General features: G+C 36.5%; 1 protein-coding gene across 2 annotated transcripts in view; it reads right to left on the bottom strand.

Annotated features, from left to right (window-relative positions):
- LOC142335465 (uncharacterized) overlaps positions 1 to 26,173 on the bottom strand; it is a 68,250-nt gene that overhangs the window by 11,041 nt on the left and 31,036 nt on the right. For both annotated transcript variants that reach the window (XM_075383974.1, XM_075383976.1), the window contains 2 exons: positions 15,370 to 15,534; positions 2,224 to 2,450 (listed from right to left, as the gene is read on the bottom strand). In XM_075383974.1, the coding sequence (XP_075240089.1) occupies positions 2,224 to 2,450; positions 15,370 to 15,534 (392 nt within the window). The remainder of the gene's footprint in view (positions 1 to 2,223; positions 2,451 to 15,369; positions 15,535 to 26,173) is intronic.

The raw sequence follows: 26,173 nt of genomic DNA, 5'->3' as shown, positions 1-26,173 counted from the left end.
TTAATTAAGCCTTTTTATTCAACTTCTAATGCACTTTGCCTAATTGGCTTTGCGTCGTTGAATTGCCTGTTGAGTTTTGTTCTTGTTCGTCGATGACTTCGTAACTTCGATTGATGGGTTGGACAGCAGTTTATTCCACTGTCCGGGTCGGCGGACCAAATGTAACGGCTGCTCTCCTTGTGTTTCACAAAGAAAGTTTTACACCGCCCAGTTCGTTCTGAGTGGTTAAAAAATCTGTCCGGATACTTCGTTGATGCAGTTTGCTTTTGTAACTGTATATCCGCTCTGCTGTACTTACCGTTGCATTAACTATTCTTTTCGTAATTATTGGCTAATCTTAGTTTTTTCAACTATCAATTTGAACTGGATTGCTACAGATCACACAATACGGGATCTCTTTATGTATACCAGTTCAATCCGATAGAAAAAACAAATCGAAGACAAAGATATATGTCTAAGACCTGTTTGTGCAAAAATATTTAAATTTAAACCTAAGTTGGCTTTTGCTGTTTGTACTCACAAGTTGAGAATACCAGAAGTTGGGATTGTAACAGTTGAATTTCAGCTCCAATAATTCGTAGATACAAGACACAGTAACAGAATTTACTGCGCAAGAATAATATTTTGAATAGAAGACACAGTAACAATTTACTGCTCAGGAATATTTCTAGTTCAAGACACAGTAACACGTTATTTACTGCTCAAAACAATTTGTTTTTGCAATATTTTGCTGAGTTATGCTTTAAGCCGTTTTCTGTGGCTGCTACGTTGAGTTCTGTGCGCTGCTTTTGTTATTTCCCCCTTTTCTCGTTTTTCTCACGTGACAAACTGTAACTAGAACTAGAACTATAACTATAACTATTAAATGACTAGGACAACAGAGAGTGTTTTGTTTCTATTTTCCCGCCTACGCAACTATCAATTTGAACTGGATTGCTACAGATCACACAATACGGGATCTCTTTATGTATACCAGTTCAATCCGATAGAAAAAACAAATCGAAGACAAAGATATACATCTAAGACCTGTTTGTGCAAAAATATTTAAATTTAAACCTAAGTTGGCTTTTGCTGTTTGTACTCACAAGTTGAGAATACCAGAAGTTGGGATTGTAACAGTTGAATTTCAGCTCCAATAATTCGTAGATACAAGACACAGTAACAGAATTTACTGCTCAAGAATAATATTTTGAATACAAGACACAGTAACAATTTACTGCTCAGGAATATTTCTAGTTCAAGACACAGTAACACGTTATTTACTGCTCAAAACAATTTGTTTTTGCAATATTTTGCTGAGTTATGCTTTAAGCCGTTTTCTGTGGCTGCTACGTTGAGTTCTGTGCGCTGCTTTTGTTATTTCCCCCTTTTCTCGTTTTTCTCACGTGACAAACTGTAACTAGAACTAGAACTATAACTATAACTATTAAATGACTAGGACAACAGAGAGTGTTTTGTTTCTATTTTCCCGCCTACGCAAGCTTAGCGAGCTCAGCTCCAACATGGACATAAAGTTTTTGGATGTAATTAATGTTTTCTGTTATTGTTGTGTGATTTGTTGTGCGAGTTTCGTTGTCAGTTTACAAAATCAGAAGAATTATAAAACCAATTAAATCAATTAAAACCCATTTTCCTCATCTATTTATCTATTTTTTTTTCGAATTTTAAACCAAATTAAATTTCCAGGACACCAAACAGGTGTTCTTAATTGCTGAAGCAATGTCAACAGATCTCAGAATGAAGATATTTACTACTGCTGCCCAAGAAGTACAAAAATACTGAAAGATACAGAGATCTTCGGTTGATCCTATTCTGATCCAGATTTTTTAAGATAAATAATTTAGTTTGTGCCTTTCAGCGGAGCAGCATTAGGCATTTAGACTGCAGTGCATTAAAAGTAGCCTGTTCTCAGCTGTCCTGTTCTATCTCTCCCTAAATTGCAGTTTCAGACTTTTCAGTTTGGGAGCATGAATACTCCTTTCTGGTGACTATAGCCACTTTTTTTCGATTGAAACTTTCACGTGTTACCATCATTAATTGCAGCGAAGAGCGGTCAGGCTATGGTCAGGCCGAAGCAATGGTTTAGTGCGAGCTCATGCTCACACAGACCGCTTTATGGATGCAGCGGATCGAACTATTGATCATTGGCGTGCGAATATCACGCACACCTTACCTCTCGGCTGTAACCTCGGCTACCCTGTTGAGTTTTGCTCATTAACATACCGGAGACAGATGCATGTGTTGGTCACGTTGTCCTTGGGCACTACAGGCGTGGGCCGAAGGAATCGAAAGACGTCATTGACGTAATAGGAGACGTTGTGATTGACTAGGTTCCTCCAGCTACGCGAAGAGTTATCACAGCGAATGTAAGCAAAGAAGCTCGGTCCAACGGGAACACGTCCTTTTTGTATCAAAAATGCCAATGAGTTCAACACACTGTTTGCTTGTGGCTAAAAAAGGTACCAGCTTCTAAATCACGGGCTAGTCCCCCGACCAAATGAATTGGACCATTAAGTACATTTTACCTTCTTAATTTCACAAAACGTATTTTACCAGCACTCAAGTTGCTTAGTAAAGCAGGTTATTTTTTAAACTACCCGGGTCGAATGTCCTCCCTAAAATCTTCCCATTTTGTTGTAAGAGTGGGGGGTAATTCGTCTATGGGGGTTAAATTGATGCAAGAGTGTGGGGGTAATTTGTTCAGAGGGGGTAAAAGGATGTAAGAGTTGGGCTGCAATGGGCTGAAATGGGAGACCTTGTCAGGAATTACCCCCTGACTGAAATTGCCATGTAAGAGTGGGCTTAAAGGGGAGGAATTTTCTGGAACTACCCCCTGACTGAAATTACGATGTAAGAGTGGGCTGCAATGGGCTGCAATGGGAGGATTTTTGAGGAATTACCCCCCCCCCCCCCTGACTAAAATTGGTGTAAAAGTGAGGGGGTAATTTGTTCTGAGGGGGTAAAATGATTAAACATTTGTACAGATTAAACATAGAACTTGTCTCTTTTTTTTGCATGATGTTACCAAATTTGTAGGCTAACATTTTTTCAAACAAAAATCATACAATTTCGATAATTATTTTAAACTTCCGATGCAGCAAATTGCGCATGAGAAAGACTACTCTGCAAATCCAGAGTTTTCCCAGGTTAACACCAGCTAAAAATCAGTTAATATCAGTATAAGCATATAAAACTAAACAACTATACCAAATATAAAATAATGCTTTATAGCCGAAATCTGCCAATTAGCAAAGAAAGTTTAAAAAACTGTGGAAAAGATGTGAGATCTTACAAATTACATTTTATTATATATAAAAAGGTCTTACAGTGTATTATATGGCGACAAAGGATCGATCATTCTAGTCAGTGTATTTTATTAAACAACAGATTATTGTAAATTTTATTATAATAAAACATAATAAAATACTTTAATGCCTTATTGGTCTCAAAATTCCTTAAATTAGCGCACCAGTACTTCTGTTGGATCGTAATGGTGGGATTCGTGAAGAGTTGGAGATTGGAGATGAAGCAAACGGTGGAGAGAAGGGAATCTTCTGAACTGGAGATGACTTCCCAGGCTGAGGTCCCAGACCGTCTATGGAAATCCGAATGAATGCATGAACCCAGGCCGAGGATTTTGCCCAAATGTAACGGGGAAAAGAATGTAAAGATTGTAAAAATAATATTTTTACACCGTTAGTGCCCCCTTATTAACGGTGGAAGTGTATTATTTTAAAGTGTAATTTTACTGGTGTAATTTTAAGATTTGAAGGTGGTTTAAAGTCGACATAGGAATGTTACATCTGGGAAGGTGGTTTAAAGTCGACATAGGAATGTTACATCTGGGACGCAGATTTTCGGCTTGGGACCTCAGCTTGGGTTCTTTGGTCTAAAATTTTTGGGTTAAGCGTACAAAAATCATCCGTTTTGTGTTGTGTTGACAAAGGGTAGGTGTCATTGTTTTGCGGCCTCAATTATTAATAACAATTGTAGGTTTATAATTTTTCATAGTAATCAATGACAAGCGCTGGCCAAGAGTGGGATGTTCTCATTATTTTTTTGAGTAAATTTACTGGACTTTGTCACTATTTTTAGGACCATGTTAGACTATTGGGGCTATAAGCGTTCGTGGAAGTTTAAGGACAGTATGCAAACTTTGTTCAAGTTTTTCACGATGTGTTTTGTGCCGAGCTTGGAAAACTTTGTCAGTCTTTTTCGCGATGTTATCACTTTTTCCAAGCTATAAGTAACTCATTAACACGCGTCACCTTTCACCTTTTTCCACGGTTGCAGTATCTTAATAAAAACAGCGTCAAAATATTTAGACCAAATAAAAGAAAACCTATTTGGCATTTAAACTTATGTCCCGCACAACACTAATTCTGGAATCGGAAGAAAACTAGCAGTATTGCATTTACCCAAATCAAAGTTTACAATTAAATCTATGAGGTGGGCAATTATTACTAATAAATTTTACGCAGAAAATTTTTATGCTAATAAATGCTCAAAATCTTAACTATTGGTGGCGTTCATACATAAAGAAAAGTGACAGAATTTATGCTTTTTTGTCGCTAAATTCGAAAATTTAAGTTATTTACTTTAATCATTGAAAACTACTCAAAAATAAATAGAGACGGGAAATATTGTCCTTCGTTTTCACAAAACGGCATTTTTTTCAAAAACAGCTTTTCTGACATTTGTCACGTGAAACATTTGACATCCATAAAGAAAAGTGACGGAATTCATGCTTTTTGTCACTAAATTCGACAATTTGATTTATTTACTTGAATCATAAAAAACTACTCAAAAATAAAAAGAGACGGGAAATATTGTCCTTCGTTTTCACAAAACTGCCTTTTATGGTTGATGTAATTGATGTAAAACGGCTATAAATCATCATTTCCCTAAATGCATCTATAATATTTTCTAATATTTCCAACCGACCTATTTATAAGTACTTGAGAAAAATTTTTTTTCACAATCATTATGGAAATTGATGTCCTGCTCTTTAAGTAAAACATACCGAAAATGTCACATGACGGAGCTGAACAAGGCAAGAATGCAGTGTGAAGCAAAGATCCCAAAAACATTCTGATTTATTTCAAAGCGAACAAAAACCAAACGTTTCTTATCATAGTTAAGTGTTTTCTCAAATAAAAGTCACTCCCATAAACTTTTGTCGAGCAACAATTTTCACATAATTAAATTGGGCCCTTGAAAAATCTGTGTATTAATTTTTTCAACTTTAGTTTAGTTAGGTATTAAAATTAATTTAGTGTTTTTTGTAACTCTAATACTGACTTTAGCTAACGATTGTGAGGAAACATTTTTCTCAAGTACTTATAAATAGGTCGGTTGGAAATATTAGAAAATATTATAGATGTATTTAGGGATGTATATATAGATGTAATGAAAAAAAATGCAAATTTGTTTCAAAGTTTAGTCATGCTGAGAGTTTACATCAAAAAGGCGAAACACTTAGGAGGTTGGTTACGCCTTTTGACATTAGATTTAACGCAAATTTTTTCCTTAAAACATCAGATACTCTTGAGAGAAGGGAATCTTCTGAACTGGAGATGACTTCCCAGGCTGAGGTCACAGGCCGTATATGGAAATCCGAACGAATGCATGAACCCAGGCCGAGGATTTTGCCCAAATGTAACGGGGAAAAGAATGTAAAGATTGTAAAAATAATATTTTTACACCGTTAGTGCCCCCTTATTAAGGGTGGAATTCCATTTTAAAGTGTAATTTTACTGGTGTAATTTTAAGTTTTAAAGGTGGTTTAGAGTCGACATAGGAATGTTACATCTGGGACGCAGATTTTAGGCTTGGGACCTCAGCTTGGGTTCTATGGTCTACAATTTTTGGGCTAAGCGTGCAAAAATCATCCGCTTCGTGTTGTGTTGACAAAAGTTAGGTGTCATTGTTTTGCGGCCTCAGTTATTTATAATAATTGTAGGTTTATAATTTTTCATAGTAATCAATGACAAGCGCTGGCCAAGAGTGGGATGTTCTCATCTGCGATTACGCCGCAAAATTTTATTTTTTTTTGTGAATAAATTTACTGGATTTTGTCACAGTTTTTAGGGCCATGTTTGACTATTGGGGCTATAAGCGTTCGTGGAAGTTTAAGGACAGTATGCAAACTTTGTTCAAGTTTTTCACGATGTGTTTTGTGCCGAGCTTGGAAAACTTTGTCAGTCTTTTTCGCAATGTTATCACTTTTTCCAAGCTATAAGTAACTCATTAACACGCGTCATCTTTTTCCACGGTTGCAGTATCTTAATAAGAACAGCGTCAAAATATTTAGACCAAATAAAAGAAAACCTATTTGGCATTTAAACTTATGTCCCGCACAACACTAATTCTGAAATCGGAAGAAAACTAGCAGTATTGCATTTACCCAAATCAAAGTTTACAATTAAATCTATAAGGTGGGCAATTATTACTAATAAATTTTACGCAGAAAATTTTTATGCTAATAAATGCTCAAAATCTTAACTATTGGTGGCGTTCATCCATAAAGAAAAGTGACAGAATTTATGCTTTTTCGTCACTAAATTCGACAATTTAAGTTATTTACTTTAATCATTGAAAACTACTCAAAAATAAATAGAGACGGGAAATATTGTCCTTCGTTTTCACAAAACGGCATTTTTTTCAAAAACAGCTTTTCTGACATTTGTCACGTGAAACATTTGACATCCATAAAAAAAAGTGACGGAATTCATGCTTTTTGTCACTAAATTCGACAATTTGAGTTATTTACTTGAATCATAAAAAAACTACTCAAAAATAAAAAGAGACGGGAAATATTGTCCTTCGTTTTCACAAAACGGCTTTTTTTGGTTGATGTAATTGATGTAAAACGGCTATAAATCATCATTTCCCTAAATGCATCTATAATATTTTCTAATATTTCCAACCGACCTATTTATAAGTACTTGAGAAAATTTTTTTTTCACAATCATTATGGAAATTGATGTCCTGCTCTTTAAGTAAAACATTCCGAAAATGTCACATGACGGAGCTGAACAAAGCAAGAATGCAGTGTGAAGCAAAGATCCTAAAAACATTCTGATTTATTTCAAACCGAACAAAAACCAAACGTTTCTTATCATAGTTAAGTGTTTTCTCAAATAAAAGTCACTCCCATAAACTTTTGTGGAGCAACAATTTTCACATAATTAAATTGGGCCCTTGAAAAATCTGTGTATAAATTTTTTCAACTTTAGTTTAGTTAGGTATTAAAATTAATTTAGTGTTTTTTGTAACTCTAATACTGACTTTAGCTAACGATTGTGAGGAAACATTTTTCTCAAGTACTTATAAATAGGTCGGTTGGAAATATTAGAAAACATTATAGATGTATTTAGGGATGTATATATAGATGTAATGAAAAAAACTGCAAATTTGTTTCAAAGTTTAGTCATGCTGAGAGTTTACAGCAAAAAGGCGAAACACTTAGGAGGTTGGTTACGCCTTTTGACATTAGATTTGCCGCAAATTTTTTCCTTAAAACATCAGATACTCTTTGTACAGAAGAAGAAATGAACAAATAGTGAGTGCTTGCAAGATTTGCTATTCAAAAAAACGCTGATTTCACATGGTTCGTAAAACAGTGACTCTTTATCTAAAACGGCGGTGTGAATCTGTGATACCTATGGATAAATAAATATACACCGAAATCCTTACGTGTACTAAACTATAAATTACACTCTCTTTTAATATTTAAATCATGCAATTTATAACTAAGGTTATGATGACTCATTATTCACATATAATTATATTCCCCCTAGTCTACTAAATTATTTCATAGTTTGTTCACACTATCTTATGTTAGTAATCATAATCTCGATTAATCTTCTGAACTCAAGTTGTCTCTGCAATCGCTCTTCGATTGCACAAGATAAAACTAATCTGGATTCGCCTTGCAATTCTATTTAGTAAATTCAGTAAAACACACATAATTACGGATTCACTCCGCGATTCCACAATAGATTTAAGACAGTGTATTCGCGATACTAATCCAATTCAAATAGCTACTCTCAGCTATAACATGGCGCAGTCAGCAATAAAGGACAATGGCAAATCACCACTCGGAATTCAACCCTTTTGGGAGAAAGCAACTCTAGAGCCATCTCTTCGAAGGGAGTATTGGAGAACACAACTCAAACTTGCGATTCATGCTCGCGAAGGGATTGTAGTGGATCTTTTCTTGGCCGACCCTCCAAATTACGTTGTTCTACCCCCTGAACCCGCTTACGAAGATGCGGTTGAAAATCCTACAGCACAATTGGAACGAGATCGACGTACTCGTAATGAACAAGCAAAGGCGGCATGGAAAAACCACTGCTTACGCATTGAGGCTATAGGCGTACTGTGCGGAGACAAACCCTGGAAAATTTGCGATCGGAAAGCTTGCTCATTGATGTACTTGAATCTCAGGACAGAAGGACGACGAGGGTTCAATTCAAAAAATTCGACTGTCAATTTAGACAAAATTTCAACAAGGAATCTCGGGGATATCTTAAACAAAAATTTCATTCTAGTTCATAATATAACTTTTGATCGATATCTCTTTCTAACACGAAAACAGCAAAAGGGGGAACCAATCAAAAAATTCTACGGTCATCTCAAAGAACTTTCAGAAAACTGTGACCTTGGAGAAAAGGTTGATACCATTATCAGAGACGTTTTTATTGCAAACATGCAAAATGAAGATATTCAAAAAGAGCTTCTACAAAAAGGTGGAACCCTATAAAGCCTTGGCAATCGCCAAAAAGATCGAAATGGGCACTCTCAACCAACTTAAAATGAATGCAAGTAAATCCGAACTCAATTCCACAGTCAATCAAGTACAACGAATGGGCATCGCAAATGCTTCCCTTTTTTCCAATATGAACACCACTGCCCGGCCGGAAAAAGCCTACAACCTGCCTTTTTTGTTGAATGAATTGGACTTCAGAACATCGTAATAAATGTCCTGCACGTGGAAAGAGATGCAATAACTGTGGCATTGAAAATCACTTTGCTAAGGTCTGCCGAAAACACCAAAGATCCTGGCTCTTATCCAAAACCAAGTTCACGAGACAACAATGTCGAAAAAGGTGATCAGACTGATGATGTTAATCAAATTTTGGCTGATTTTGACCATAATTTGGAATCAAACTACTCCTCAGATGAAGATAATTGTGTTGCATCAGTATCTTGAGCAGACTCTACAATTTCTATAGAAGCAATCAATCTCCCTGTGGTACTCCATCATTTCCCAAGACTGAAATTCAAAGTGGATACAGGAGGCAGTTCCCAATCAATTGAAAACTTTCTCTAATGAACTCAATCAAACGCTAGGCATTCTACAAACGTCAATTCAAAGTAACAATTGGTACGCGAATCCAATCGAAGCTCAAGCTGTGACAGATGGTCATTGTTCGCTACTGGGTAGAGATTTGTTCCCTGCCCTCGGACTTTCAATTCAACAATCTAACAGCCCGAAGACAGTTAATCAGGTAGAACAAGAATACTGTCCAATCAAAAAACAAATTGCAACCGATTTTCCTGATTTAACCTCCAGAATTGATAAGTCAAAAGTACATACAGTTCGCTCAAAGTTTCATAAACATTATACCCCATCACATCAAAAAGATCGTCGTGTTCCTATAAATTTGTTACACAAAGTATCTGATGAACTGAAGAAACTCTCGGATCAAGAACATATCGAAAAATTACAGGAATGTTTCGATAAAAATTTCATTTCTCCAATTGTAATCACAGTTAAGAAGGACAAAGCAGTTAAATTAGCTCTTGATTCAAAAGTTCTGATTAAAGCGATTCATAAAAATAAGTATCAAATGCCGAACATAGACTCTATTTCTTATCGTCTTATCGATTCTATTTCACAACACATCAACGATTCCAATCAAGGTGATAATGTTTATTTTTCAACAATTGATTTAAAATATGCGTATAGTCAAATAAAATTGCATCCGGATACCTCTCGCCATTGTAATTTCAATATTATTTGTGGTGAATCGACTGGTACGTATCGTTTTAAAACGGGGTTTTATGGTCTTACTGATATGCCGGCAGAGTTTCAAAAGGCCATGGATTACACATTGGTTAGTTTGATGAATACATATTGTTTTCTTGACAACATAATTGTAGTCAGCAAAGGTAGTAAGAAATCACACATCAAATACGTCTAGAAATGTTTACAAAAACTTGACGCCGATAATCTCAGAATAAACTTAAGTAAATGTCATTTTGCAAAACACCAGATAAACTGGCTTGGTTTCACATTCTCCAAAAATGGTGTTAAACATATAGAATCGAAAACAGCAGCAATAGCAGAAATTAAGGCTCCAGAAACATTGAAACAACTACGATCATTCTTAGGTAGTGTCCATCATTTAAGCAAATTCATTTCCAGTCTGGCATTAATTTGTCACCCGCTTCGGCCTTTATTAAAGAAAAACGAAAAATTTCTTTGAAATGAAAATCACCAAACTCATTTTGAACATTAAAAAACTACAATTGCAAATGCTACGGAAAACACCATTCCAATCCGACCTTGGAAACGCAAGTCAAATGTCATGCATCTCATCAAGGTCTACTCGTTGTACTTGAGGAATTGGATTGTGAGGGGTGGCTTCTGCATCTCGTTTCCTTAATAGCAATGAAGAACGTTACAGTATTAACAAACTAGAATTGCTTGGCGTGGTTTGGGCCATCGAATATTTTAAGTGCTATCTTTTTGGAAAAAGTTTCACAGTCTTGACAGATCATAGAGCACTTCTTTCAGTTTTAAAATCTCTTACTCTTTGACTTCAATATAGAAATTATCCCTGGCACTAGAATGGGATTAGTTGATTATATTTTGCGCCAACCAAATCAGAAAGCAAAAAGCATCACTCAATACGATGAAGAATTCATGGTAGCTACAATTTCCCACATTCCCGACGCAATTACAACATTATTTAGTCACTTAAAAAAAATTCCATTCCAAAAGCAGTACCATGCCAGCAAATGTCAATTACAAATAAACAAGAGGCGCGTCCACTCTTGCAAAGTTGCTAAAAGTAGCGCACCTACTCCAAATGCCTCAAATAACTCACTCCCTACTCTAATAAAACTAAATAATTACAGTCCAAAATTCATTTCAAGCTTCAATTGTCACGCAAATCACTTGCTCAAAATTAATACTGCACCCGCTCCGCGAATTCATTCACAAAATTCAAAGTTAAACTCAGCCACTAGTCCTGATAATGAAGTAAATCATATCGCAATGTCTGCTAAGGAGTCCGCTCAAATCAACCCCTCAACCTCCCCGCAAACTCCCGAGTAACCTTCAGAACCCAATCGACGCCAAATACGAACACAAATACGAGCATCAACAATACCCAGGCCTCTTCATCACCAGAACACCGAGACATTGAACTTTCCCGGGAGGAGATTATTGAAAATAATTTGAATCAACTCTTCACGAAGTCTTTCCTCGCAGTCCTAACCAGCAAGGATGCTGTCTTAAAGGAAATCCGGGATTGTGTGATGCAAGATGACGAGGCTAGATGTAAAGATGTCAGCCCCTACATCCACTCTTTCTGGAAAGACCTCCACGTGAAATCCGGGTGTCTTTGCGTCAACGAACGCGTCGCCATTCCAAACTCGATTAAAGATGCTGTACTCAAGTCGGTTCATATGACGCACCCCGGTAGCTGGGGGATGATCTCCTTATGCCAATATGCATGGTGGCCCTACATGCACAGGGAAATCCTCGCTAAAACTTCTGATTGTGTTCCTTGTACAGAAATTGGTAAGAATCTCAAACTTATTATTCCTAAATCCAAATGGCATCCGCATAAACTATGTCAAGAACCTAATGAAGAAATTCAAATTGACTTTGGGGGTCCGATATTGAATGAAAAAGATAAAGAAATCTACTTTCTCACATGTATCGACCGTTATTCAAAATGCTCTACAATTGAAATTTTCGAAAAGGCTAATTGGACAAATGTAGTTAAATTTCTACGTGAATATGCTTATAATCATGGAATTCCACGAACAATAGGTTTAGACCAAGCAACCTGCCTAGTAGGTAAAAAAGTCACAAATTATTGCAAGTAAAATAATATTAACATTCTCGACGCTCCTGTAGGAGATCATAGGGCTATTGGATTAGTGGAGCGAATGATCCAAACAATAAAACGGCGTCTTTCCTGTATGAAAGCAGAAAATAAAGAAACATTTTCTACTTCAATTGCAATTAAGCAGATTATTTCAGATCTCCGTTTAACAAAACGGAAAACTACAAAGATAACACCGTTCGAAGCTCATTTTGATAGTCCTGCAAAAACGCCTTTAAAGAATATTAAAACTGTTCCCTCAAGTTTCAATATAACTTATGAAAAAATTAATAACCACTATTTAGATGCTGATACGGTACCCGCAGACAATTTCCTTGACGAGGGTGGATGGATCAATCCCGATAGAAGTGACTTGGAGATTGAAAAAAGTATGTGTCGGGCACAACATGACGCAGGTCGCCGTTATCGTGATTCCGATAACAAGGAATCGCGATTCATACTGCACCCAAAATTTTCAAATCCAATTCCCAGGACTGAGGCATCGTTGAACATTAAACTTGCCCCAAAACTGCCCAACAAGAAGAGAGCAAAAAGACAACTCGCTGGCCTTTATGAAGTACATAAACCCGGATCCTACGTAACCAAATCCTCCCCATCTACAACTATAATTAACGAGCCAGGACGAGCACCCGTAAAAGTTAGGGACAGTGATCTGGCAAAGTTTGGCACTAAAGCGGAGCGAGCCACTAATCTGTGGACTTACGCGCAACGTAGACCAGCACCATATGAGAAAACGACAGAAACAAAGATAGCCAAGCATAGCAATGACTTGAAAAAACAGAAGAGGGAAGAAATTAAAATCCGCCCTTGTCAGCGAGACACCACCTCAGTAGTCTCGTCCGTGAATTCAAATGTAACCCGTGCTCTAACAGTTCGTAAACCGACAAAGCCACAACCTAAACGTCGACGAACCACAGCCCCTCCGAAATCGCTCAGTGAAAGTGCGTCTCATGATCAACCTGGATCCTCATCAGTACCTGCTGATCAACCTGGAACTTTATCAGTACCCGCTCCGCCAGTACCAAAACATCATGAACAACCCGAATCGTCACTGGTATTCGACTCTCAAGCACAGAATGAAGGACGGAAACGTAAACGACCTCAATTCTCCGGCTTTTCGGAGGCAGACATTTCACCAACCAGTTCATTGGCTTCCTCCAGCTCTTCAAAGTCAAAGAAAGGAAAAACTAAAAAACAAAATCAGACAAGTTCAGCAACCGAAGAATCAGTAGTAGCATTAATCCAAAATGCAGAGCAATCCCGAGTTCCATCCCCACCAAGGCCCGATACATATTGGTCAAGTATCACCACCCGATTCTCGAATCCGATATTATGAATACGAACAAGAAAGAGAGATGTCAGTATGGGATGCCGAGAATGCAATTTAATGAAAACTGGTAAAACTTCAAAACTGTCAAGAACTACTTCATTTAATTTTGGTCATGTATTCGCTCTGCGAATCCAATTTATTGTGTGTGCGTTTAATTTATTTATTACAATTGTTCTTCATTTCTGCATTCATAATTTTTCAATGTATTCGCTCTGCGAATCCCGTTTTAGTTGTCTTAAAATTTAAATTGCTGCATCTGCCTTTCAATTCCAATAATACAGTATCCAATAGTATATTCAATGTTTGTGCATTCAATTTTTTCAATTTGTATTTACTCTGCAAATGCATAAAGTGATGCCTTTTCTTTTATTTCATTTCACATTCGTGGCGCTTTTCCAATGAATGATTATGCCACCCGTAATGTCCATTCTCTTGCATAAGTCTAATTTATTTGTGTTGTTCCTTCTAAAAAATTGTAAATACCTTCAAAATTTTTTTCTGTCAAGGGGGAAATGTGATACCTATGGATACATAAATATATATCGAAGCCCTTACGTGTACTAAAACATAAATTACCCTCGATTTTAATATTTATATCATGCATCTTATAACTAAGATTATGATGACTTCTGTTGTTCATATATAATTATATTCCCGCTAGTCTACTAAATTATTTCATAGTTTGTTCACACTATTTTATGTTAGTAATCATAATCTCGATTATTCGCCTGAATTCAAGTTGTTTCTGCAATCGCTCTTCGATTACACAAACTAAAACTAATCTGGATTCGCCTTGCGATTCCATTTAGTAAATTCAGTAAAACACATAATTACGGATTCGCTCCGCGATTCCACAATAGATTTAAGACAGTGTATTCGCGATACTTATCCATTTCAAATAGCTACTCTCAGCTATAACAGAATCACTGGGGATCAGATGGTGTTAAATTGAAACGACCGACCTACCATAAAGGAACACGCACTCTAGTTTAGAGAGAAATGAGAATCACACCCCAGTTTGATGATAATGAAAACAATTTTATCCACCTATTTAGCATCTATTTTCTAATTTCGGCTTAGAATTCAAAATTACATTAAAGTTTCTAAAGCTCCTCATTTGTGACAAAGTCAGTACTGCCATTACTTATCGAGATGAATATCTGCGGAATAAACTGCTCATAAAGTCCTAACTTCATTAGCTATTAAACTTTCTTTCTAACTCAAATCAAAATTTCTGCGAAATAACACTAGAAAGTACTGTTGCTATAGTTTCTTATGTTTTAATAATTTTCCTAAGCTAGCTTAAGTCGAAGATTGTAATTCTACAAACTTTGCATTTGAGTAATAATAGGTTTTGAAAGCTCCAAAAGAACTAAATTAACTTTTGTATTTGAGCCGGCACTCTGATACATCTTGACGGCTTACAAGTGGGATTGTTATTATTTTTTTGCTTTGACAATCTTGTAAAAAGTTTCAAGGCTTAGAGAAATATTTAACATAAATTTTTTGTTTATAAGTTTTTAGTGTCGTGGCAACAACAGAGGAAATATCGCAGCTATTTATGCATCCCGTCTCATAGAAGTCACTACAATATGAGGCTTCAAATGAGCTCTTCAACATTCTGAATTTTTTATCTGCTGCCTCGTAAAAAGTCAGAAATTTTGCGCAAGAAAATCAGGTCTTTCCTATTATAGCCCCCCATGAAATTATAATCCACATGATGGTATAATCACCATGATGGGATTATCTGACCACTAAGCTGGGGGGCTATAATAGGAAAGACCCAGAAAATCATTAAAATTAACAGCTTCCGCAACCCATGAGTAATTTTTTCAACTAAAAAGATAAACCTAATCATTAAGAATTTTTTAAATGGAAAATTGAGCTAACCAAAAATAGAGTCCTATCGTCGAAGGGTTGCCCATTATTGAGAGCGAGACATTTTTCCTCGTAATCATTGATGTCAGTGATAACGAAGTGGTCCGAGTTGACGTTTGAAGTCATCCAATGATCGAAATTCACTTTCCTCGCCTCACACGGTTTCCCTCCGTGTGCCTGATGTCATAACATGAACAAACGTCAGCGGTATAAATTATTTTTTGTACACCTGCCTCTGATTTCAAAATTATCCTGATTTTGCTTACATTTTTTCATTGCCAAAAATCTATACGTGTTAACTGTTCGTTGACAAAATCATAGCAACAGAAAAATGATGTCCAGTAAAAAAGCGGAATTAATAAAGAATAATGAAAAACATTTTTGGGACCTAAAAATTACTAAATAGTTAACTAGTCGTTAAATAGTTTTTTGAGCCTAAATATTACTAAAAACTTACTAAATAGTTGCTCGAACATAGATACAGTTACTTAATAGTTTCTCTGAAGTAGACAGAACCAGACATTAAATAGTTACTGAACAGTTTTCCAAATCTAATTATATACCAATCGGTCAATATATACCAATAATAATAATACTTCACAGTGTATATTTAGTCGACTTTTTTAGCACCGAAGTATTTATTAAATGATTAACACGCAAGTTTTGGTTTTGAGTGGCTACTAATTTTTTAAAAATAGTTCTGTGGACCCTAAAAGTCCACCCGAATTTAATGGGAAATACACGCAGATCATACATAAAGGTTATTTTTTAAGGATCCGACACACTTAGTGGGGGGAGCAACTATAAACTCAACTGGGTTTCTTTTTTGTTCAGTCAGTTTTGGCCGATCGATATATTAATTGTCAAATGTTTTGATGGTATTATTAGAAAGCCCGTAAAGCTCAGAATTTGAGAAATAGGGCTGAGGTGCAGTGCAAGAGGTAATTTTTGCTATTTTCGTGCAATTTTTTAAATCTTTTTGCTCAAAATCTGGTTTATTTTGCAAAAACACTAAATTCTGCATAATAATAAAAATCATATTGTTTTAAAATAAGACAATCTTGATGAGTCTTTCGGCATGATATGTTTTGCGAAAAATTGGCAAATTTTTTTAAAGATGTTTCTTTTTGTTTCAAAAAAAATTGAGCACCAAATAAAATAATTCAGCTATATTTGTTACTAACTCTCAAGGTGAGTACCCCAAAACCTGTTCAGAAAATCGTAAACTAATACATCAGAAAGTATACTGCGTAGAAAAGCAATTTGGAACAGCATTTTCTTAAATCCTTTTTTGCTCTAGCTATTTTACCTCTGTGTTTGCAGCTCTTCTGTTGATCTTTTCACAAATGCTGAAAAATACAAAATATGTGTTCGCGCATATGCGCTATTTTTGGAATGCAATAATGGTTTTTTATAGATTTTTTTGACTTTTATGCTGTGTTTTCTTAAACGTTTGCAAAAGTTTGAGTTTTGCTCATACTTTTTGATGTTATTTTTGTCTTTCATATAATCTGGAAATTGACATCTCCACTTGAAGTTGAATCTTTAATTAACGTAATTTCGACTTGGAGATTGGATTTAATGTTGAGTGTTTCGAATTGGCTTCTGAATTTTATGGCTTCAACAATATGTTTGTTCGTTGTAGAAGTTTGACATTACCATTCAAAGTTTTTGCAATTTTTTTGGTCTAATCTTTTGGTGCCAATGGTTTTTTTTGAAAGGCGTTGGAAATACCATACAAAAATTTGAGTTCACAGTTAAATGTTTATTAACTTTAGTTCCTAATTGTTTGGATAATTGATAATAGTTTCAGTTTTGCCCATATTGGTCATTCTTATTGTCGGCTTCTAATTCAGTCTTATTAAGGATAAATCCCACCAGTTCTAAAGGCTATCTTAGTTTCGTCTGTTTTCTAAAGGTTTGTCAGACTGTACTACAGTTCCTAATGAAGAATTGTTAAATTTGATATTTGATAGCTAGTAAAAGTAGAGCGCGAGAATATTGACCAATCAGAACAGAGTATTTAAAATGCGTTTAGAAATGCGTATAATATATGAAAAAAGATCAGAAAAAGTTTATTTGTTATAATTTCAAGTAATCTAACCCTAAAACCTATCAAATAGGGCAAGGTACAAGATTCGCTTCTATTTTTTAAAGGTTTTTTTTGATAACTCAGTACAAAACGGCGACCGGAATTTAGCTGATCTGAGATCAGACAAAATACCCATCAAATGAGCGTCAAATACTTCCGTCTACAATTGCCGTAATCTTAATGAAATGTCTATTATTAATTTTCTCTTATAATGTGAATTGAAACTTTGATAGATTTATTTGTTTTTTTTTCGCAACATTTTTTAGTGATCATAGACAAGCGGCCATCTTTAAAATGGTGTTTATTTACTGCAAAACCCCTTTGCTCTAATCCGTTTCGTAAATAGATACCCTGTTGCGGTTTGACAGAAAGAACTGCTTCCAGACTAGCCGAAAAATTTGCACTGAAGGCCTTCTTCGAAGGCCTTCAAAAAATATAAACCATCTGTTTTTTTTTGGAACAAGAAACCCATGTGCTTTATTGAATATTGATCTGTTTAGACGTCAGGTCTTGTTTATGAAATTCTTTTAGAGGTGAGGTCTAAGCGCTCTCCCCTAAAAATTTATTTTGTATAAATGCATAGCGAAGTGTTGGTTACAACCAAATATCACCATTAACACCCACAGAGGTAAATTTTGAGAGAAAAAAACGTGGAAAAAATTTGAAATTTTTTGGCCAAAGTCAAAAAAACTGATTTACTCAGGTTGTATAGGAAAAATACAACTTCAGTTATGAAAAAATGAGAGCATGTAAAGCTAAAATGGTCAAATCTGAAAAACTTCTGCCACTTCTGACGCAATTCAAAGAAAGATACTGCTTACATACTCGAAATCCGTTACGTAAGACAACAAAAACAGAAAGGAATGTAAAATTTGACAAATTTCTCGAAATCATCTCTTTCCTTTAATTACAAGGTTCATTAACTGGTTTAGTCACAGAACACGGAAAAAATTTATGAAAGTTCACTGCCTCCGGCCTAAGAATATTATATTGTTTTGCCAATTTATTTTTTGTCTCTCGCTTCGGAACCATACCGTTCGAGAGTTTTTCTTCGCGCAACTTCGCCATTCTCTTGCTTCGTTCTCCTGGTTATATTAATTGACCTAATTGATTCGTGAGTTACAACTAGGTTGTTTTTTGATTTTTACAAACTCACTTGTTAGAACCAGTATTAGAACCTGGTTGAAGTTTAGTGTATTTGATCGAGTATGTTATTCAAAAACTCTAAGATAAATGATAGGTTCGTTTTCAATTTTTAGAGTATGAAGTAGTTTGTTCGCAAGTCAGTGTAAAGGCGGGAGTCAGTGTTAATTGACGTCACTGACTCTTCTATTTTTGAAACCCGTCGCTGTTCTGTGCCTTACTTTGCTGGCACGATGATTGATTGTTGGAGCCTCCAAATTTCTGGGGTCAGAATTAATTTACTCACAAGCTACGACTGGTAATTTATTTTATTTTTCCACAACATTAGGACCCGAGTGCACCGCTAGGTATTAGGTTTTTTGTTTAGCCCTTTCGCATTTCGTTTCTCGTTTGTAATTTCTCTCGTTTCTTGTGCCGTTTCTCGTTCGTATTTTTTTCATTCGAATACAAATGTCTTCAGTTTTCCTCGTTAAATCTTGCTGCATGGTTTAGTAAGTTGGTTATTGTTTTAGTTTTGTTTTTTGGCTTCCAGTAGGCTGGTTGGTATTTATAAGCTTTTTTGTTGTTTGCAGTGCAGTGACTCAATTTTACTCTGGATTCATGGCTAATTTGCTTTGTGACTTTAACCGTTCTAAATGAAAAAGGTTTTGTTGTAGTTTGATTGATTATTGCAGTATGCCAATTCATTGTCTAGGTATCGTTGCTTGCTAGGTTGAGGTTTGTTTTATTCACGAGTTCGTAATTTTCTGGCCCTTTTCGGCTCTTTCAGTATATTTTTGCGTTGCCGTAAAACAAATCTCTATGCGTATGTTGAGCCCCAGACTGCTTTGTGCAATTTTGTCCTGAAATAGCTTTTTTTTCTCATTGCTAGTGTGAGACAGTGCGCTCACAAATTACGGCTGGTTTCCTTAGTTTATTATGTGGCTGTGGTGTGCTGACATAAGATTGTTTCGTTGGGCGTTATTTGCCCCACATTTACTGAGTACCTTCTCTCTCTCGCTCTCTCTCTCTCTCTCTCTCTCTCTCTCTCTCTCTCTTTCTCTCTCTTTCTAACCATGTGGGTGTTTTTTAGGATATTTTTTGTTACTGATCAGAGTTTGCTCGTGCGCTTCAGCGGCATAGCAAACCTTGGGTTCAGTATAATTTTTTTTCGGTTGATCTGGTTGCATTACTTGCTTTTCATGTAGTTTCTCTTTCTATTCTGAATTAATAATTGGTTCCTATATTTTAAGATCGTAACTACCCTACATGACAATTGTAAGAGTTTGGATAGTCCAGAACAAATGTTAAAGCTTAATTAAGAATTATCCACGAATATTTAAACCAAACCGTAGATAGACAAGATAAGCATGTTAAGGTCGAAAGTCTCAGTGTGAACTGCATAGATGCTTCAAGAAACTCTTCGTGAAAAAAGAAGAGCTCATTGGATTGGCAGAGAAAACTGAATACGTTGAGTCTACACATGAGAACCTTGAATACTATATTAGGGAGACCATACAGAGTACTGATAGAGAACATATTGTTTGTGTTCAGAAGAGAGCGGAATCACTCCATCATTATAATTCACGTATTTCAAAATCAAGTTCATGTTTACCTTCACCACACAAGTTCAATTAGAGCCAGCATACGACAAAATTTCAAAAAACGAAAAAACAGGAACTAATGGAGCAGACCGTGGCTGAATTAAGCACCACAAAAAAGCGCCAAACACTTGAGTTCCAACAAATAATAAATGAAGAATTGAGAAAGCTCAACGTTAGCAGTTGGATGCTTTAACAGATCATGATTTGAGGGAAAATTCCTCAGTATGTTGTACGATAAATTTCAGCTAAGAGTAAGAAAAGTCCTTTTGCCTTAAAACCTCAACCGATGCATCTCTCTCTGCTCACGACCCAAACTTCTGATATATTTCGGCATCAGTTCCATCTTTTTGCGGTACCCCTTTTCGGCACCTCAGTCAGATTCAACAGCGTACCACCGGCCCTCTCATCCATTCTTTCCTTCCTTCATTATCTTGCTCATCCAATCACGTACCGTTAGAAGCAAATCCGACAGTTAATGTAACACCAGGTGTCATCCTCTGAGATCCCTTTATTTCGTCTTCTGGTAATGCTCCCAGATTCGTCACTAAAATCAATCCTCCAATATAAGAAGTTATCGTTCCGAACCTGTTGTGATGGAGTAGTCCACCTCATGCCACAGCTTCAGCCGTTTCATTTGATTCCGCGGATCTGATCAAAAACTGATCAAACAATTCGCAGATGCAACCGTTGTTGAGAAAAACTGTTTTGAGTGGAAACTGTTACAGTAGCAGAATTGATTCGGGCAAACAATATGTTTCATAGACTCACACTCTTTAAAAATTGAAGCCCTACTGACTCAATTGAAAACATTTCGACGGGAAAATCGATCACAGTTAATGCTGGGTTTGCACAAGGTGATGTAATGTACAATGATGCAATTAAGACACTGAAAATCAAAGCTGGCTAACCACAGGCAGGTACCAGTGCACACTTTGACAAACTCAGCCCTTTCCCACTATTGAAATTGCACAATTGTAACAACATCATAAAACTTTTTGCTACCGTTTTGAATCTTGTTTGAGTCTCTAAGTAACTTTCATATGACGCCGAATTGAAGAGCGCCGAAAGTTTTAAAACGACAGTGCAAAAGTTTTCCACCCAATAGAAAACTCATGGTCAACCCTCATGTTCTAATAAATTGGGCAAAACCAATACTCCTGAAATTCAATGACAAATTGAGGCAAAAAGCCGAGGCATATGACTCCATGAAACAAACATCATCAAAGGCAAAAGCTGACAGTAACACCAACTCAGTATTCAAAACCAAAGTTGCTTCACAAACGTTTGCTGCAACCACGAAAACAAAGAGCACTTAAGAACTTGCCGCTATATCAGCAACATATCCTTCCCTTCGCTGCTTTGTGTGCATATTTAATCTCCACATTTGTGAGTATCAATCATTTAAAGATAAGAATCCCACAGGACGATTAAAAGTACCCACCGAGGCAGAACTGCGTTTTTCATGTTTAGAGGAAAGACAGATGTTCATTCAGCAAGGTTCTAATAATCAAAATTAACAGAAGGAGGGTTGCGACAGCTCCTAAAACTCATTTCTACATGAAGCGTGTTTTTCCACATTAACCCTCACTTCTAATAAATGAACAGCGCATTCAATTCAAGTCAGAGTGAACTATCAATAGCGGACTCGTCAATTTAAACTATTACTATGTCATCTGTTACTAAAATTAAGTGCCCTCTTCAGTTGACTGAAATAAAATCCAAGAAGTTTTCCAACAGATACAAAGTCTTTATTTCTGTACAAGAGCGCGTAAACTTGATTCTGGGTGTCCAGTAGTTTTGTCGATATACTTGTTTTGCAAGGTGAAGCACTACATCCAACGCACATGTATAAAAATACCGAGGAGTTAGTACACTCTAGGCATGTTAAATTGACTGTAACTGCTGACAGAAATCAAATGTTCAATGCACTTAAAACGAATCCCTAAGAAAGAAAACCTTAAGGTTATTGTGTGTGCAGAAATTTTTGCCATATAAGCAGAGCAAGGTTTTGACTCTCACCAAGCAGTCCTAGACTCTCTAACATACTGCCAGGGATACATCAAGATGATGCTAGAACTGAATGCGTATCATGCCATTGTCTGTTTTTATTTTTACTCTGTCGACTGAAAGTAATCGACGTTTGCCTTTTCTTTGTCCGTTAATTGGGTTTCAATTTTCGTTTTTCATTCATGGCCAGGTTTAGTCTCCACTTGAATCAAAGCTAATACGGAAGAATAACTTGAACAGGCTTGTCAGGTGAGGACTTTGCATTACATGCAAGGCTGCGAGACGTACAGCGCATTTGGACAAGTAGACCCACGGTCATCAGTTGAGGCACTTGCGCAATAAAACCACAGTAGACGATGGAACGAGGTATAAATTTGTAATGCATTAGATGGGAGAAAATTTTCCACTGTCCAATTATTACTCCTCGTTTCTGACGCAAAATTATTTGTTTGAAAAAGGCTGGCATTTGTCCGCGTTGGTCCCATGAAAGCACTGACGGTTCTCCAGTTGGAATTGCAGGCCGCTTTCTTTACTGCACATTTGAAATGATCAGGACCGCGGAGAAAAGTGCTGTAATACTGTCAAAGACCGAGATGAAGGTTTTGAAGTGACAGTTCTTGGTGATCAAAAAATTGAGAATCATGCCAATTGTAAGCGATACCTGTCACAACACAAAAAGTGCCGGGGCGCTCATGGGGTAGCCTTTTTCACCAGTGTGTCTTTGATCACAGCTTTTCTTACTCCTTCTGATTCACAACAGACACTCATTCATGTACTTATAAGTTCTAGACAACATCAATATGCACTCTAGGCCAATAAAAAGACATAATTTTATAGGTTGATATTCCATTATTTGATACAATGTCTTTCCAATTTTGTGGCAGGATGACACCACGTCAAGAGTTTTGGTGCATCGATAAATGATTTCTAAACCCGAAACTGAGGATTGGCCCTCCTGGGCAAACCACGCACTACTTTGCATAGAACGTTATAAAACTAGTAGTCAATCGCAATCACCCGTAGATGTCATTGAAAACTGCAGCATTAAAGATTACTTAGATTCAGCGGATTCCTTGAGATTTCCGCCAACAAATCAAAAGAATTGTTTCAACTTCTTCATCTAGAAGGGTTCGAGCTTACTAAGTCTGCAAGCGATGTACCAGATTCAGATAGGGAAATTGAATTGTCTTCTCAAATTGAAAATGATGTTTTAACTAAGGTAGAATTTTGTGAATCAGAGCAACACTCTTGTTGTGAGAAGGGGTACCAGCAGGACCATAACAAAAAAAATTAACGCAGAGCTTTGTATTCAGTCTTGTGTCGAATGTCTTAGACCCTATTGGTCTTGTGGCACCCTTCTTCGTCAGTGGGCGTTGATTACTTCAAAACTTGGCGTGTCAGTTGAAAGCATTAGGATAGGGAAATAATGGAAAACACAATTATTTTGTTCTTTGCGTGGTGCGTCGAATATCCGAAGCAGGTGAAATTAAGAATACCAGGATGCTTTCGGAAATCCCTATGTTTGGTGATAGTTTCCAAGGAGTTATCGCTGTCGCTTTGTTGGGGCCTAAACAATCTCCCTTCAGGTGAGAATTAAACCGAGCTGGAATATGCCCTGGTCAAGGCCCCCGGTGCACCTATAAGGCTTTGTTCGTTTTAATCTTAAATTGGATTTGCAAGACCCCTCCTCGCGGCATCCTTGAAAAGGCTATCTGAATGCGCTAGTCCTGACTATAGACAAGGCATTTATCAAGACAGAGAGTACCATTGTATTGCATTGGATAAAATCAGCAGCTAAGCTTCCAATCCTAAATGCAAACTGGAGAATAATATTCAGCAGCTTTGGCAAATGGAATCACCTTGACATCTCTTATAGTCCAGCCAACACTGGCACTCGTCAATTGTTTGTTGGGTGTTTGCAACCCAGTAACTGGATATAAGGTCTGATTGCACTTTCTTTGAATTAAGCATTTTTTTTTCGAACCGAGGTCATAGATAACATCAAGCCCGATGCCAAAACCACAGAACGAGATAATAACAACAACTCATCAGCAACAAAACTCTTTATAGAACTAAGTTAAGTTATTATCCTGTTTATGAAATTTAGTTCATATCAAAAGCTCCTAACAATAACTTGTTACGTGCTCCTTTTCTCACCATCACACAAATTTTACTGTAACATCGACGGCAGCATAGCTGATCCTGTTGAGCTGACAAATCCGAGCGTCATCTCCAATAATTTGCTCAAGGAGAGGCCTTTGTTACCTTAGGAGATTACCAAAAAAGCGTCGAGAAGAGCATTCGTTTTGTTCAGTTTTAAAGCTTCTTGGACGTTATGATATCAGCTGCTTTTCTCGTCAACCCAGACGCCTAGTGGATATTAACTTTGACACCAGGATTCTAACTTACTGGATGAGTGTCATACTTTTGCTTATTTGCTTTTGGTGCGTACTCACTAATCATTAAGGCAATAACTATTTGGTTGTCGAAGTAGAGGAATATTATACCATCTTAAAGTTACGTTTCTTATTACGGTCCGTAAAGAAAGTTTGGTTATTTTTGAAAAATTTTGCTTGGCAGCGATTCAAGCAAACATAGCTATGGTCCCTGTCCCTGAGGCGAGAATTGCAAGCCAGTCTCCTCCATTACCTACACCAAGTTTGTATATTATGACATATTTAACGTCTTCGCTTGTCGAAGTACCGAGAAAAAGTCAGAGGTGCGGATTCCTCCGAACTTGTTTGACTACTCAAGCTGACTATGCACAAAACGTCCCGTTCAAGGAGACCAGTCTTTACGTAATGGGAGTGGAGAATTCTGCCTTTCGTCGAGAACAACTTGCAAGGTTTTTTCTGATAATAGTACTAATTTCATTGGAGAGGAGAAAGAGCTCCAAAATCGAATTTAAAAAAGATGCACGCTCAACATTGCCTCAAAACTTGCGCTTAAAGCATTAAGTAGAATTACAATCCGCTCTGTGCTCCTTAAGAAGCTGTCATTGTGGAGGGCTGGATTTTCATTTCAAAACAGTACTGTGTACCATTCTTGGTACACATTGCCACAAATATGAGCTCCTGAACACCACAATTCGTCTTGTCGAATACTCACCGAATGGCCTGCCAGTAGCAACCGTAAGCACTAACTCGCTTCAATAACAGGGTGCAAATTGACAACTAATCTATTTCTACTTGGTAACCAGGCAACTGGAATTCCGTCAATCGTTCGCACTGACGAGTTCTTTTTTCAGGCGGTGCGCTCATGTGCTGTCCTACGCCTGATCAATTACGTAAAATTGGTTAAAGGAGTATGTACCTACTCTGAGTTGTAAACATTACAGCAGGATTGTAAGGCTATTTGTAAATCTAAATCGCCAAAACTGTTTTTGTTGCTTTTATAATTTGTATAATAAATTCAGTACAGTGTTTTGGTATTTCAGCTTCAATGATTGATTCAATAGTTAGTTTTGAAGTATTTCAAATAGAAGGTTTCAAATCTCAAAAAATCAATCTCATTGCCTTTCTACGTAGAATACTAAATTTGTTTTGTTCTTTCATCCAAGTCTATTGTTTCATATTGAAAGTTCACTTTATTCTAACACACTTTGATATTTTAAATTTACATTCGTTTGTCTGTTGTTCCTATTGCTTAATATTTTTTCCACTTTGTCATTTAGTGCTCTCGAATATCCAGTTTTTGTTCGCTAAAATTACTTGAGTTTCGAAACATGTCCTGTTTGTCATTTTGTTTGGTCTTTTTTTCAAAATTTGTTCACTTTGCAACTTTACAAGCAAAATTTTTCAACACGTAGATAATTGTACCGGTCAATTAAACAATACGTTTTCATGGCAAAAAAAATAATCTCTTTTTTGCGTTTTTAGTGTCATAACTTCCACGACAGTCATAAACTGTTGCATCCTTAAAAACTTTCTTTGTCAATTAACTGCTTTTCCAAAGTTTTTTGGATTATAGTTCAGGACTTTTAATTTTTTTC

This window comes from Convolutriloba macropyga, chromosome 2, assembly GCF_964194025.1.
Source record: "Convolutriloba macropyga chromosome 2, txConMacr16.3, whole genome shotgun sequence".
NCBI lineage: Eukaryota > Metazoa > Xenacoelomorpha > Acoela > Convolutidae > Convolutriloba > Convolutriloba macropyga.
The sequence above is the reverse complement of the archived record's forward strand: the minus strand, read 5'-3'. Positions and strand labels throughout refer to the sequence as shown.